We start from the raw sequence: 15206 nt of genomic DNA on the forward strand, positions 1-15206 counted from the left end.
TGGGTGCTGACGCTGTGTGTGAACCGTAGGAGTTACAAAACGTTCTCCACATGTTGCAAAATGTGAACCACCGTGAGGATTGGGGAGGACAGTGAGTTCCAATATATATATATATATATATATATATGTATATATTTTCATTTATTTATTTTAATCAAACAAGTGATACATATCATTTTTTTTTATTCCATTTTGGGTTTCACCAATTACGGGGTGCCAAAAAATTTGTATTCCATTTTTCTAGTAATTATTACCATGATAAGAGGAGCTTGATTTATTGCAATGTTCCTCTTATTATTTCTCTTTTCGAGAAATGTTACGTTTATAGTAATATTTTTACAACAAATCACAGGTAGTTAGTTGTTATTGGTTTAAATTTGAATCTAAGACTAAGATTACTTTTTTACCCCAACAATAATAACTAGTAACAACCTTCCACTTAGGATCTGTTGTAAAAATATTGTGAAAATGTTGTGGACATATCATTTTTCTTTTCGAGAGAAAATAATCATTTTTATCTCCTATCATGTCATATGCAATATAAAAGAATTTGGGTCTTTATAAATTGTGATTAGTGACTATCTTCTATTTGTGATAATTTTTCTTACCTCAAGTGATTACTTGTTTCTTCTATAAAAAATAAAAAGAAAAAAAAGAAAAGAAAAAAGTGACTACTAGAGTAAAATACACATTTCCTCTAAACTTTGAAGTAGTTCAAATCAAACCCTAAATTTAAAAAAAATTCAATTATTATCATGAATCTTTTAAATGGTTTCAATTCACACCAAATTGGTTCTTATTGTTATGTTTGTATTATGTTATTTAACTTAAATATTAGGCTAAAATTTACTTTACACCCTCCTAGTTTGGGGTAACTTTTAAATTGATCCCTTGACTTTCAAAATTTGCAAGTTACACCATTGACTATTACATCTTGCTATTAACTCACCAAAAAATGATGCTGTTTTAGATAGAAAATTGATATCATAGTAACATTTGAGGGTGTAAATAACGTTTGTTAAAAGTAAAGGAAATAAATTGCAAATTTGGAGGCCTATGGATCAATTTAGAACTGTCCCTAAACTTAGGGTAAAGTGTATTCTAGCCTAAATATTATGGAGAGAACATAATGCAATATAATTCTCCATTGAAAATCAGTTGTACTCTTAAGGTTGCCATCTCTTGATATGAAACACAGTCTTGCTACAAGTTTATGTAGTGAAAAACGTTTTGAATTTGTCTGGGTCGGTGCCCTTCACATCTCTTCAGCTTGAATTGATGTGCATGCTTAAATGTAGGCACTATCTGAAGCTTCTTGGAAGAGTAGTCATGGCAAAATAATGAGTCGAATACAAACATCATTTACTTTTGAAGATTTCTTTGGGGGTCCAGAGTGACAATGGCGTCTGGAGAAGAATGCTTGGGACACGCACGTATTATATGACATAAGGTTTATAATTGAAGAGTCAAAGGGACTAATACCAAGTAGCAAAGACTTGGTACATATACATCACATTAGATATACAGCCAGAGAAAGGCAATTTGATAGGAGGGGCTTATAAAGTACATAGAAAAACAAAAATCACTAGGGGGGCCAAAACAGTGCATACAAATGGACTAGTTTTTGCTTGCACTTTATAGCCACAGATAATAGTTATAAGACATAAACTTATTGAAGTACTACTTGTATCATCCCAAACAGCAACTTGGGTGAACAACTTCAGTTCTCAGTGCCCACATCATCATCAACTTCGTATTCATCATCCTCATCAATTGTTGCATCCTGGTACTGCTGATACTCTGCGACAAGATCATTCATATTACTCTCTGCTTCGGTGAATTCCATCTCATCCATTCCTTCTCCAGTGTACCAATGCAAGAAAGCCTTCCTCCTAAACATGGCTGTGAACTGCTCACTCACTCTACTGAACATCTCCTGTATAGAGGTTGAATTCCCAATGAAAGTTGAAGCCATGGCAAGCCCTCTTGGTGGGATGTCACAAACACTAGACTTCACATTGTTGGGAATCCATTCGACGAAGTAGGAAGAGTTTTTGTTCTGCACATTCAACACCTGTTCATCAACTTCTCTGGTGCTCATTTTGCCTCTGAACAAGGCTGATGCTGTGAGGTATCGGCCATGTCTTGGATCAGCTGCGCACATCATATTCTTGGCATCCCACATTTGCTGTGTCAGTTCGGGGACAGTAAGCGACTGGTACTGCTGTGATCCTCGAGAGGTCAGAGGCGCAAAACCAACCATGAAGAAGTGCAGACGTGGGAATGGGATCAAGTTCACCGCTAACTTCCGGAGGTCTGAGTTCAATTGACCCGGGAATCGCAAACAACAAGTCACTCCACTCATGGTTCCTGAAATTAGATGATTCAAGTCCCCGACTGCCACAAAAATAAAAAACAAGGAAAATACTTAAGTTACTACAAATTTTACTATAAAGGCTTACAAATTGATGTGCCAATAAATGTAATTGGTGTCACTTCAAGAAATAACAACAAAGCATATTAATTATTGTTTTATAATTGGTTAGTTTGTAAGGCTTATGATGTACTAAATGATGATGTTTAAATGTTAATGAGTGGTTGGAATGATCAAAACAATAATTAGCAAGCCTTGTGCCAACTATTTGGATTCTGCATAAGCATAACTATAAGTCAAGTTTAGATCATGTTGAAATTCTTTAAAAGAACCGAATATATTTGAAATCTCAAAAGTCTACATTGCTATATGAAGTTTACTTACAGTTTGGGGTTGTGAGTTTAAGAGTCCGAAGGCAGATATCATAGAGTGCTTCATTGTCAAGAACCATACATTCATCAGCATTCTCTACAAGCTGATGTACAGAAAGTGTGGCATTGTATGGCTCCACAACAGTGTCTGACACTTTAGGAGATGGAAAGACAGAGAATGTGAGCATCATTCTATCCGGGTATTCTTCTCTAATCTTTGAAATGAGCAGAGTTCCCATTCCAGATCCTGTTCCACCTCCTAGTGAATGACAAACCTGAAATCCTGCATTCACAATCAAAAGAGTTAAAAGAGTTATAAGGCTATTCTTTGAAGAAAGAATGATTTCTATGATCACTAATATTGAAGATCATATGGAGATTTTGTTTCATATCATAAGTGATGAGCCGAGTTCACACCTTCTTCACAATAGTGTAATAAAAATGACTCATTTTGCCCATCAATTCTACCTCAAATGGCATTTTTTTTTCCATTTTATATCTTAAGAATGGACGAAAAATGAGATCATGGGTTCAAAACCTATTATAAGTAAATTACTGATATATGATTTAGAAAAAAAAAAAAAAAAAAAAAATCTAAAATTATCAAGGAGGTGGATTTTTTTTTTTTCACCTTCTTGGTAAATAACAAACACGACATCACTTCAAACAAGGTAGAAAACATAACATTTTCACAACTATTGACGTAACTTAATATGATTGGTGCATAATAAAAGTAGTGGTAATCAAAATGTGCATTAATAAAATTAGTGTTAATCAAAGTAAAAACAATATTTAAACACCAAGAATATAGGATCTTGATTTTTGAGGATGAAAATACACAAATACACAAATACATTACCTTGCAAGCAATCACAATTCTCAGCTTCCTTCCTCACAACATCAAGAACCGAATCAATAAGCTCGGCGCCTTCGGTGTAATGGCCCTTAGCCCAATTGTTTCCGGCCCCGGACTGGCCGAAAACGAAGTTATCAGGCCTAAAAATCAGGCCATATGGGCCACTCCTAATGCTGTCCATGGTGCCTGGTTCAAGGTCCATAAGCACAGCCCTTGGCACGTACCTTCCACCACTAGCCTCATTGAAATAAACATTCACTCTCTCAAGCTGTAGTTCTGAGTTTCCTATGTATTGCCCACTTTGATCAATCCCATGTTCATCACATACAACTTCCCAAAACTTTGAACCGATTTGGTTCCCACATTGCCCTCCTTGAATATGAAGAATCTCACGCATTTTCGGATTGGTACGAAGTTAACTGTCTCAAAATACAACAGGAGAGAAATGTCAAATGTGGTGGATTATTGTAACTGCCTTACCGTAGTTTATTTATAGAATGGCTTGGGAATGATCCTACGGTGGAGAATATTAATTCGTTAAGGGGGTCTGTTAAAATTACATGATTGCCCTTTTATGGGGGGCGAAAGATTGGAGTGGGAAATTTGTGATCAAACGGCTGAGGTTTGACCGTATAGTGACTGGTTTGAGATAGGCGTGTCCATTAGTGTGGTGATTTGTTGTGCAAGAGATGACACTTGTAGATTCTTCATTCATCATTGCCCGCTTGAAAAGGCAGTTATGGATTTATCATTTCGGATAGCACAAAAGGTAGTAGGAATTTATCCTTTTGAAAAAAAAAATTGACTAGGGAGGGTAGTTTTCTATGGTTGGTCTATACCAAGAAAGATAGTAAGGTCGACTGGCCCGACTCCTTCTTGACAATTGTCCAGGAGAGTAGGGGTCTTAACTAATAGATAAAATGGGTTGACAAATGTTAAATTGAGTAGGGGTCTGGCTGGTTGATAATCTTTATCTGGATGATATTCTTCTAACAAAGGAGTTGATATTTTTGACTTCTAGGTATAAGGGTGGCATGCTTGAAGATGCTTTTGGGGCTTTTTTATTTTATTTTATTATTATTATTATTTTTAGCGTTAGAGATGTTTAGTCCCATCCATCTCTTCCTTGACAAAATGTTTCGAATTCAATATCTTATCGATGTATGATAGAACTTAAAAAAAAAAAAAAAAAAATCATTTAGGCATTTAAGAATTAAAAGCTTATAATAGAATTCAAAACTAAATTAAGGTTAAAATTTTATTTTCATCTCTAATCTTTGAATGAATTTCATTTTGTCTCTAAACTATTGAAAATGTTTCATTTATCAAGTTTCAATTTAAAAATTTTTTCTTTTCGTCCCTAATATATTGTAATTTTTTTTTTCCTATTTTTGTCTCTAAATTAATGGGAAAAAAAAATCTATTTAAAAGGTTTTAGGAACAACATATGAAATTTCTAAAGTTTGGAAATGAAAAGTGAAATTCATGCAAAGTTTAAGAACAAAAACAATATTTTAACCTTAAATCAATTTATTTGATTGTTAATTCTTATTCCATTTGGTCTAATTGGCTTCCTGCGATGCCATGATAATTAGATTGATTTTTATAAAATTAATATTTTTTTACCCAATTTGCCTCCTCTCATTCTCTCTAGACCCTTAATCTGACAGGAAAACTAATGTCTTCCTCTCATCATTTATAGTTTTATAATTTTATTATTTCGTCAAAATCCACCCAAATGAAGAAAGCATATTTAAAAAAACCATTAAATGCTATATTGAAAAAGAAAAAAAGAAAAAAAAAAAAAAAAAGAGTACCTGAAAAGCCCAATGATCATAGGCCTGTTTGTTTTTGAACCAATTTGTTTGTCTCTCAACTTTCTGTGACATAAAGAATCTCACAAAAAAGTGTTTGTGAAATCAGCGATTTCTATATTTGATAAAAGGCTTGAAAGGTTCTGTAATGGTTTTTGGCTCTCCTAACTTTTACTCAGTTGGAACCAAAATTATGAAAATGATATTTTGGAGGTTGAGGTTGAGATTGATGACATACTGACTTGGTGTATGACTATTCTTTGATGATGGAGTTGAAGACCATTTGTAAATGGCGGGGTCCATGGGATGGTTAGTTGAGAATAGGTGTGCGGGGAGAGGTATTAGATAATATGTTGCGTTTATTTAAAGGTCACAAAATAGACCACGGGTCAACGGGCGGCCGACCTATTGTTACTGAGGCCATGGTAGCCCATTAGCACAGTAGGTCAGATAGTGTGTTAGTTTTTATGCTTATGGGTCAATGGGCTAGCTCTTAGTAGCCCAGTCCATTAACTTAGAATTCATAACAAGTTAAAATTTTTAGTATTTAACAACTTAAAAAACTACTTTATTTATTTTAACAACCCAATTTACAATATACTCAACATCAAAAGTTTTATTTTAACATTCAACACATTAAAATAATATAAATAACAAAATAAAATAATATATCTAACATAATAAACAACAACTACAACCATGAATACTTTAAAATACTATTTTTTTTAACATCCTACATTAAATTCTTTTAATATAGCTCAAACTCACTGGAGCTCAAACTCAAATTCTTTTAACTTTGGCTTCGTTAATGTAGAAGTTGTTTTAAGGGGATTGGTTGCTAAATTGACTTTTTAGTCAATTTAGCAATTTTATTGCTGATGCTCTAAGAGGAGTATGAATGATTGATTTTGAGACATTATAGAGAAATTTCTTAAAATAACTTCCCCAACTACTAAGATACTTAAAGTGATTGTGTTAAACTTAGTTTACTAATTATATATTTTTCTAGTAGTTTAGTAACTTTGAATTAACCATTTGACATTTTATTATTATTAAAAGATAAAAATAAAAAAAACCATTTAAAGTCTTAATAAAAAAATTAAATAGATTTGACCGTGAAAAAAATTTAATTAACCATTTGACATTTTTTATTATTATTAAAAGATAAAAATAAAAAAACCGTTTAAAGCCTTAATAAAAAAATTAAATAGGTTTCCATTAACAAAACAAAAAATTAAATAGATTTGACCATGAAAAAATTTTAATTAAGTATTAAATTCTTTGATTCTTTCCTTTAAAAGATTAATTATTCCCTTATAAAAAATTTATTCTTTCCTTATAAAAAAAATAATAAAATAAGATATTAATGTTAGGTTCTAAGGAATTAGGAACTAATATATTAGAACTCTATTTTGTAATGTTGGCAAATCATGATCAAAACGTTTTGGTCTTGTTTAGATTTGCTTAAAGTATATACTTTTTATGTAAAGTTGGAATCGAGTTGCTGCAGGATTTACTGTGTAAATCTGCTTGGCTCGATTGATCGAGAATTAGACTCGATCGGTCGAAAGTCATGCAGATTGTTTTTTCTGCAGAATTTCCAACTCAGCCCAAGCCCGTTTGACGTGTAGGGTTTTATGTTTTTCCCTAGGTATAAAAGGGAAAGCCTTAGCCACGTTTTAGGTTGCTCCTTATGCTGTGTGTGTGAATCTTTTGTGAGATCAAGAGGTGGTTGCCTTCACATACACTTAGGGTTTTTATGATTCAAGAATATGTCAAGAACTTGGTGATCAATTCAGTTGCTAATTCAAGAACTTAAAGATACACAAGCGGGAGTGCTTGTACTTGCTGGGAATCCAAGAAAGAAATAGTCTGTGGACTCAGAGCTGTCATGTGGTCGTGGTAGTAAGTTTTCTACTCGAGGTAGCAATATGATGTTAGTGGTCTAAGTCACTATTATGTAAACTTCAATTCTTTCATAGTGGATTCAGTTTTACCTTGAGGATAGCTAAATTAAATCCTCCCCAGGTTTTTTATCGGTTTGGTTTTCCTAAGTTATCATATTGTTGTGTTATTTATTTTTCGCACTTTACAATAATATGATATATGTGTGTTAACCTAGACTTGATAATTTGACTAAGTAATCACTTGGCTAATTTTCTAGGTTAATCTGGTTGTGGTTTTAAGGGTCTAAAAACAAACAAGTGGTATCAGAGCGGGTAGCTCTCTAGTTGTAGATCTTTTGATCTTAGAGCTAATCCTTGACCCCTGTTGTCATGGATTCTTGGAAGATCTTATTGCTAATATGCCATCATGTCTACTTATTGTTTTTGTCTCTTGTTGCTTTTGTTAAATCTTTCCTTGAGTATCTTGGTATAATTACATATGATGATAATTATGTGTGTTATACTGCTTTAATCGCCTTAAAGGCACGTGATTCTTGTCTTTGGTATTTGAATAGTGGTTGTTCCAAGCATATGACAAGAAATAAAGTTTTGTTCAAGACACTCTTTGAAGGAAAGATTAGGACAGTCACATTTGGAGATGGAATCAAATCTGTGATCAGAGGCATCAGAACGTGGACATTCCAGGGTTATCGGTATTTGAAGATGTCTGGTATGTAAATAGGTTGAAGGCTAACTTACTCAGCATTAGTCAGATTTGTGATAATGGTTTGAATGTTCTCTTCACTAAGTATGAATGTGAGATACTTGATGGAGGAGGTGACTGTATGTGTATTGGTATGAGGACAGCTGACAACTGTTATGGTATAACACCGAGTATAAGCAATAAGTGTTTTAGTGCAAAGATCAATCAAGTTGACTCATAGCATCAACGGTTGGGATATGCTAGTCACAAGCAATTAGAGAAGATTTCCAAATGTGATGCAGTTATTGGTTTGCGCAAGTTTGATAAGATAGAAAAGTGCATATGTGGACCATGTCAGATGGGTAAACAAGTGAAGTCCAAGCATCCGCCTGTAACTGAAGTTCAAACTTCCAGACCTCTTGAGTTGTTGCACATTGATCTCATGGGTCCTGCCAGAATTTAGAGTTTAGGTGGAAAGAAGTATATTCTAGTTGTTGTAGATGATTTTACTAGATATACATGAGTTGTGCTTTTGAGAGATAAAACTAAGGCTCCTGAGAAGATGATACATTTGTGCAAGAAATTGCAAATTGAGAAAGGTATTGTAATAGCCAGAATCAGAAGTGATCATGGAAGAGAATTTGAAAACACAAAGCTAGCTACCTTCTGCAATGATCAAGGCACGCATCAAGAGTTCTTATCATCCAAGACACCACAACAGAATGGGATAGTGGAACGGAAGAATATGGTTGTTCAAGAGATGGCACGTGTCATGCTACACAATAAAAAGATGCCTAAATCCTTTTGAGGAGAAGTAGTTAATATTGCTTGCCATACACTTAACTGAGTGTATTTCAGACCTGATTCCAAGCAAACTCCCTATGAACTCTAGAGAGGTAAGAAGCTTGTGGTCAAATATTTCAGGATATTTGGCAGTGACTGTTACATTCTATGTGATAGAGAGAATTTAGAAAAGTTTGATACAAAGAGTGACAAGGGATACTTTCTAGGAAACTCTTCCACTAGTAGAGCATATAGAGTGTACAATTTAAAAACCAAAACAATCATGGAATCTTCCAATATTATAATCAATGATGAATTAAGTTCTGAAAGTCATTCAGAAAACAGTTCTCCAGTTCAAGAAAAGATTATGTAAGTTGATGATTCACTTCTTGCTGATTATGTGGGGAAGCATAGTGAGGAAGAGCTGTTGTTGTTGAATGATACAGTTTCAGTACCATCAAGTTCAGAACCATCCACACCGGTTCATGAAACTCAACAAGAACAAAGCGAGCTTAGTCCTCCATCAAAACAGAAAGATACCTCCACATCTCTGGTTAAAGGTCCATCTTCTAGAGTTAAGTTGAATCACCTTGTCGCTAATATATTGGGTAGTCTAAATGATAACATGAGATTGAGATTAAAAGCCTTGAATGTGATTACTCACTCATGCTATCTTTCCCAATTTGAACTAAAAAATGTGGATGAAACACTTCAAGATGCTGATTGGGTTAATTCCATGTATGAAGAACTTCACCAATTTGTTCGGAATGATGTGTGAGAATTAGTTCCTAGACAAAAGGGAGTAAATGTGATTGGAGCTAAGTGGATCTTTAAGAACAAGTCAGATGAACATGATACAATTATCAGAAATAAATCAAGATTTGTTACTCAAGGGTACACACAAGTGGAAGTGATTGATTTTGATGAGACCTTTGCACCAGTAGCAAGATTGGAATCCATTAGGATACTTTTGGCCACAACAAGTTATCTGAATTTCAAGTTGTATCAAATGGATGTCAAGAGTGCTTTCTTGAATGGGATGTTGCAAGAAGAAGTATATGTTGAACAACCAAAGGGTTTTGTTAATCCTCACAGACCAAATGATGTCTACAAGTTGAAGAGAGCCCTCTATGGTTTAAAACAAGCTCCCAGGGCTTGGTATGATAGATTGACTGCGTATCTCACTGAGCATGGATTCGAAAAGGGAGTTGCAGAAACTACTCTCTTCATAAGAAAGGATAAGAATTATTTTGTTGTAGCTTAAATTTATGTTGATGATATTGTTTTTGGTGTTACTAATAATTCTCTTGCTCAATCTTTTATAGATGAAATGAAGGCAATGTTTGAAATGAGTATGGTCGGTGAACTAACTTATTTCTTGGGATTGCAGGTGAAGCAAACGGACTCAGGAATCTACATCAACCAAGCAAAGTATGCAAGAAAACTAGTCAAGAGATTTGGACTTAACAAGGCTGCCCATGATAGAACACCAATGGCCGCAAATGCAAAATTAACCAATGATCCATCAGGTAAGTCTGTTGATGTTACATTATATAGAAGCATGATTGGACATCTTTTGTATTTTACTGCAAGTCGGCCTGATATTGCTTTTAGTGTTGGTGTCTATTCTAAATTTTAATCTAATCCTAAGGTTTCACATTTGAATGCTGTTAAAAGAATCATAAAATATGTTGGTGGAATTTGTGATTATGAATTGTTTTATAGCTAAGAGTCTAATCTGTCTCTTGTTGGATTTGCTGATTCTGATTGGGCCGGTAACGCCGATGATAGAAAAAGCACCACTGGTGGGTGTTTTTATGTAGGAGCCAATCTTGTTGCTTGGATGAGTAAAAAACAAAATTCTGTGTTTTTGTCTACTGCAGAGGCAGAATATATTACTGTTGGAAGTTGTTGCTCACAGCTTCTTTGGATGAAAAAGCTTTTAAGTGATTATAGGATATCATAAGATACCATGGTTGTTTATTGTGATAATTTTAGTGCTATCGATATCTCTAAGAACCCTGTTCAACTTTTTAAGACTAAACACATAGAGATTAGATATCACTTCATTAAGAATCTTGTTGAAAGAAAGATTGTGTCTCTTGAGTATATCCCTACTGAATGTCAGAATGCTAACATCTTCACTAAACCTCTTGATAGAAGTAAGTTTGAGACACTTCGTCAAGTAATTGGTGTGATTCTGTGTCCCTGATCCTCTTTGGATTTCATGATCCTTGTACTTCATCGCTCTACTCTTTGTAACCTTTGTTTTTGTTAGTTTTTGTTTTCTTTTTGTTTCTAGGACTTGCATTGCATAATATTCATGCATTTCATTCTAGGATTGTTTTTGTTTCTTCTTTTGAAAAAAAATAAAAAAAATAAAAAAAAATAAAAAAAAAAGAGGAAAAAGGAAGCAAAATGGGTTTTGCATTATTTTTCTTGGATTTGAAATCAAGGTTGACCAATTTATTTTTACATAACATGTTTATGTACTTTGTTTAGCTTTGATGAGCTTATTTATTGCACTTTACTAGTTGAAGCCTTGTAGTGCATGTTGTGTGGGAAGATGTTTATAGTTTTTGATTACATGATCTTGATCTTGAAGTCACATGCCTTTGATTGTCGGACTTGAACTTATTGAGAAAGGCATAAGTAACCATTTCATCACTATTTACTAGCCAAACATAAACATCTTGGTGCATATCATATGATTTTGTGCTCGAAAAAGTGTAGCATATGTACAAAAAGAACATAAGATATAGCCTCGGTTTAAATGCTAAAATTGGTATGTACATTATTGGGCTTCAATAACTTTACAATCAAATAAAATTGGTGTGTATATTATGAGGCAAATCAAGAAACTTACATGATTGAAAGCTTGTTTTATAGGAGATGTGAGAGTTATATGATGTAACTTTTTAGGTGATAGTTTCTTTCAAATTTCTATGATGAATTTTGTAGAAATTGTGCTTGATTTCTATTTACATATCACCTCACATGTATCTTAAGCTTTTGCTAGTTGCACACATTGTACAAGTTACTCTTTGCTAAACTTTGTACATGTTATTGTGTGTGATTTTGGTTTGGCCAACCAAGTTTGAAAATTCCTTGATTTTTATGCAAAATATGTTTGAAGTTTGAGAATTTAAGAAGAATTGATTGAAAATCTTATTTTTGGGAAAACTAGGTTCAAAACGAGTGTTTTTGAAAAGCATTTCATCTCATATTCATGCATTTTATTCATAAAATACTATGCTTTGAGGAGTTTCTGCATAAAATTGCTTTGTTTTTCAAAAAATTAGTTTTTTCTAGAATTTCGATCGATCGAATCTGTTTCTCGACCGATCGAAATTGCGATTAAAAATTTGGTTTAGTTTTGTGTGTTTCGATTGGTGCTCGATCGCTGTTGGATCAATCGAAGGCATTTTCGATCGATCGAACCTAATTTTCGATCAATCGAAAATTGCATAGAGAGTTTTTTAAAAACTTTGAGTTTCACATGTTCATCACTTTTTCAAAACTTTTCAAACACTATTCTCTCTCTCTCTCTTCGATCGGTCTAAGGGTCAAAGCAAATTTTTGTCATTTTCCTCCGATTCTTTTGCATGGTTTTTGTCCTCTAAGGCCGGTAAGACCTTTATACCCTTCTTTTTTCATTTATTTTCAAGTTTTATGCATTTTTTTCATGCATTTTGGGGATAATTTCGAACCTATGAAAATTTGGGGATTTTGATGATTTAAGCCTTTTCTTTCACAATTGATCAATGGGTTTTTGTTGTGGGAAGATATACAACTGATCTATGTGAATTAATTTGATCAATTTGTTGAATTGGGAAAATTTGGAATTTCTAGGGCTTGAAACTACCCGAATTGGGGATTTTGTTCAATTGGGTTTAATTTGATAAAATTAGCTTGTTGGATTGATTCATATGATCATTATAATGTGTTATCTATCTTGTGTAATGATCAATTGGTCAATTTCTTGAAAATTGTACAAGTGGTTTTTCAAAATTTTGGGGTTTTTGATATAAACTCTATGCTCAAGCCAATTTTGTGATTTTAAAGTTAAATTGAACTTATTCTCATTGCATTAGAGCATGCATCATTTGATTATACTGTTCATGCATCATATAGATTGTTATTTTCTATATTGTTTTGTGCTAACTTACAATCTGCCCTTGGTTTTTCTTGTTTCCTTTTTGGTTCTTTTCTGTTTGTCTTGTCCTTTTCTTAGCATCATGTCTAGGAAGACTAGAGCCAATAGGAAATCCTCTTCTTCTTCTTCCCCCACCTTTGATAGCGAGAGGTTCCTGAGTGAGAAAAACTAGGAAGCGTATGAGAAGTTTAACCTTAAGAGGAATATTTGGGTTGAGAGAAAGGTTCTATTAGATGAGCTAGATGGTGAGATTAGGAGAAACTTTGAGCGTAGGGGCTAGTTACCTTTGTTGGATGTTGATCATCCTCCTCCGGCTACCTTGATTAGAGAGTTCTATTCAAACCTCTCTGTCCACTCCTATGATTCCAACACTCTTGTGAGAAGTTGGATACGGGGTGATGAGTACACCATTACTCCTTCAGTAGTGGTTGCTGCTCTTGGGGTACCAGTGGTCCAGCATCCTGTCTAACCGTACGATGAGTCTTCGCCCCTTGATGACATTATTCCATTTATTACTGGTACTTCTATCCAATGGGGTTCCAATCCTCAGATCACCTCTCACGAGCTGACTGAGACTCATTATCTTTTCTTTCAGATTTTTTGCTATTCCATCTGGTCTATCTCTCATCTGCACACCATTCTTTTGGAGAGATGTGCATTTTTGTATGCCCTTGTTTTTTATGCTCCTATAAGTTTTCCTCATCTTTTTACTCATTCTTTGATTGAGGTTCATAGGAGTAGTTCTACTACTCATGCTCTTTTCTTCCCTGTCTTTATTCACCAGATTTTGTTACATCTAGGTTTAGATGAGTTTCTGGCTTCTGAGTCTGTCCATATTATCGCTCCTATAGGTGCCACCTTTCTTAGGTAGAGGACTGCTCAGATGAGAGTTAGCTCTAAACGTCATAGGGTTGAGTTTTCTGATGTCACACCTCCTTCTCCCTCTTTTACAGGTGATACTACGGCTGAGGTGTCTGTTGATCCTGCTGCTGCTATTACTACTGTTCCTCCGCCTTTTATTTCGGATGATTCCGACATTCGACGTATGTTGGAGACTGTCATGACCGTTTAGGCAGCTCATGGTCAGCTTTTGGTGGACATGCTTGATGAGCTTCGTGCCTTGCGAGCAGATCTGGAGCATATTAAACGATCACCTCCGCCACCTCCTTTTGATGATGAGTGATTGCCCTTTGGCAATTCGTCACAAAAAGGGGGAGTACATATGTAGAGGAGATGTTTGTCGTTAGGGGGAGATTTTTTGTATTTGTGGAGCTTGTGGAGCTTTAGATTGTATCTAGGTGCTTCATCATGTATTTACATTTTTGGCTCATGATGTATTCTTTGTTTTGATTGGGTTATTCATGATAGGGGGAGATACATTGATTGTATACATTTCTTGTTTCCCATTGCTTATTGATTTATATTTATGAGTTATTCATGATATATGTCTCTATTTTGTGTTATGTGAAATCAAGAAGTTATTTATGTTTTACTTGTATTTTCCACACATGCATTTATGCGATTGTTGAGTGTTTCAGGAAATATACAGGTTGATTCAGTCATGCTGCTGTCTACACTTGCAACTGATAGATAGTAGTTAGGTTGGGTTTTTTGTGATGGACAATATTTTTGTAATGGTCTGTTTTTTGTAAACTTTGAGCATTTTGTCTAAGTTTGTGTTTTGTCACGGATTGCCAAAGGGGGCGTTTGTTAGGTTCTAAGGAATTAGGAACTAATGTATTAGAACTCTATTTTGTAATGTTGGCAAACTATGATCAAAACGTTTTAGTCTTGTTTAGACTTGCTCAAAGTATATGCTTTTTATATAAAGTTGGAATCGAGTTGCTAAAAGATTTACTGTGTAAATCTGCTTGGCTCGATCGATTGAGAATTAGACTTGATCGGTCGAAAGTCGTGTAGATTGTTTTTACTGCAGAATTTCCAACTCAGCCCAAGCTCATTTGACGTGTAGGGTTTTATGTTTTGCCCTAGGTATAAAAGGGAAAACCCTAGCCACATTTTAGGCTGCTCCTTATGCTGTGTGTGTGAATCTTTTGTGAGATCAAGAGGTGGTTGCCTTCACATACACTTAGGGTTTCCAAGATTCAAGATTATGTCAAGAACTTAGTGATCAATTCAGTTACTGATTCAAGAACTTAAAGATACACAAGCGGGAGTGCTTGTACTTGCTGGGAATCCAAGAAAGAAATAGTTCATGGACTCGGAGCTGTCACGTGGTCGTGGTAGTAAGTTTCCTACTCGA

The 15206-nt window shown here is 34.5% G+C and overlaps 1 protein-coding gene across 2 annotated transcripts; it reads right to left on the bottom strand.

Moving 5' to 3' along the window:
- Positions 1–1407: 1407 nt before the first annotated feature.
- LOC126702420 (tubulin beta chain-like) lies at positions 1408–5726 on the bottom strand. 2 transcript variants are annotated; one of them, XM_050401119.1, is made up of 4 exons: positions 5419–5726; positions 3605–4024; positions 2759–3028; positions 1408–2397 (listed from the first exon to the last, which is right to left on the bottom strand). In XM_050401119.1, exons 2-4 carry the CDS (start codon positions 3996–3998, stop codon positions 1721–1723), a joined length of 1341 nt encoding a protein of 446 aa, XP_050257076.1. In that variant the 5' UTR covers positions 3999–4024; positions 5419–5726; the 3' UTR covers positions 1408–1720. The 2 variants fall into 2 exon arrangements, with proteins under 2 accessions (XP_050257076.1, XP_050257075.1); XM_050401118.1 differs by having other exon boundaries at positions 3605–4020; positions 5419–5724.
- Between the last annotated feature and the right edge of the window lie 9480 nt (positions 5727–15206).

Source organism: Quercus robur, chromosome 10 (assembly GCF_932294415.1).
Source record: "Quercus robur chromosome 10, dhQueRobu3.1, whole genome shotgun sequence".
NCBI lineage: Eukaryota > Viridiplantae > Streptophyta > Magnoliopsida > Fagales > Fagaceae > Quercus > Quercus robur.

What these genes read in the sequence shown, in the direction of transcription:
- LOC126702420 (XM_050401119.1), bottom strand. Translation starts at nt 3,998, where the DNA reads ATGCGTGAGATTCTTCATATTCAAGGAGGGCAATGTGGGAACCAAATC. An exon ending in GAATTGTGATTGCTTGCAAG is followed by an intron (nt 3,029 to 3,604) that starts GTAATGTATTTG and finishes TTGTGAATGCAG; the next exon opens with GATTTCAGGTTTGTCATTCA. An exon ending in TAAACTCACAACCCCAAACT is followed by an intron (nt 2,398 to 2,758) that starts GTAAGTAAACTT and finishes TTTTTGTGGCAG; the next exon opens with TCGGGGACTTGAATCATCTA.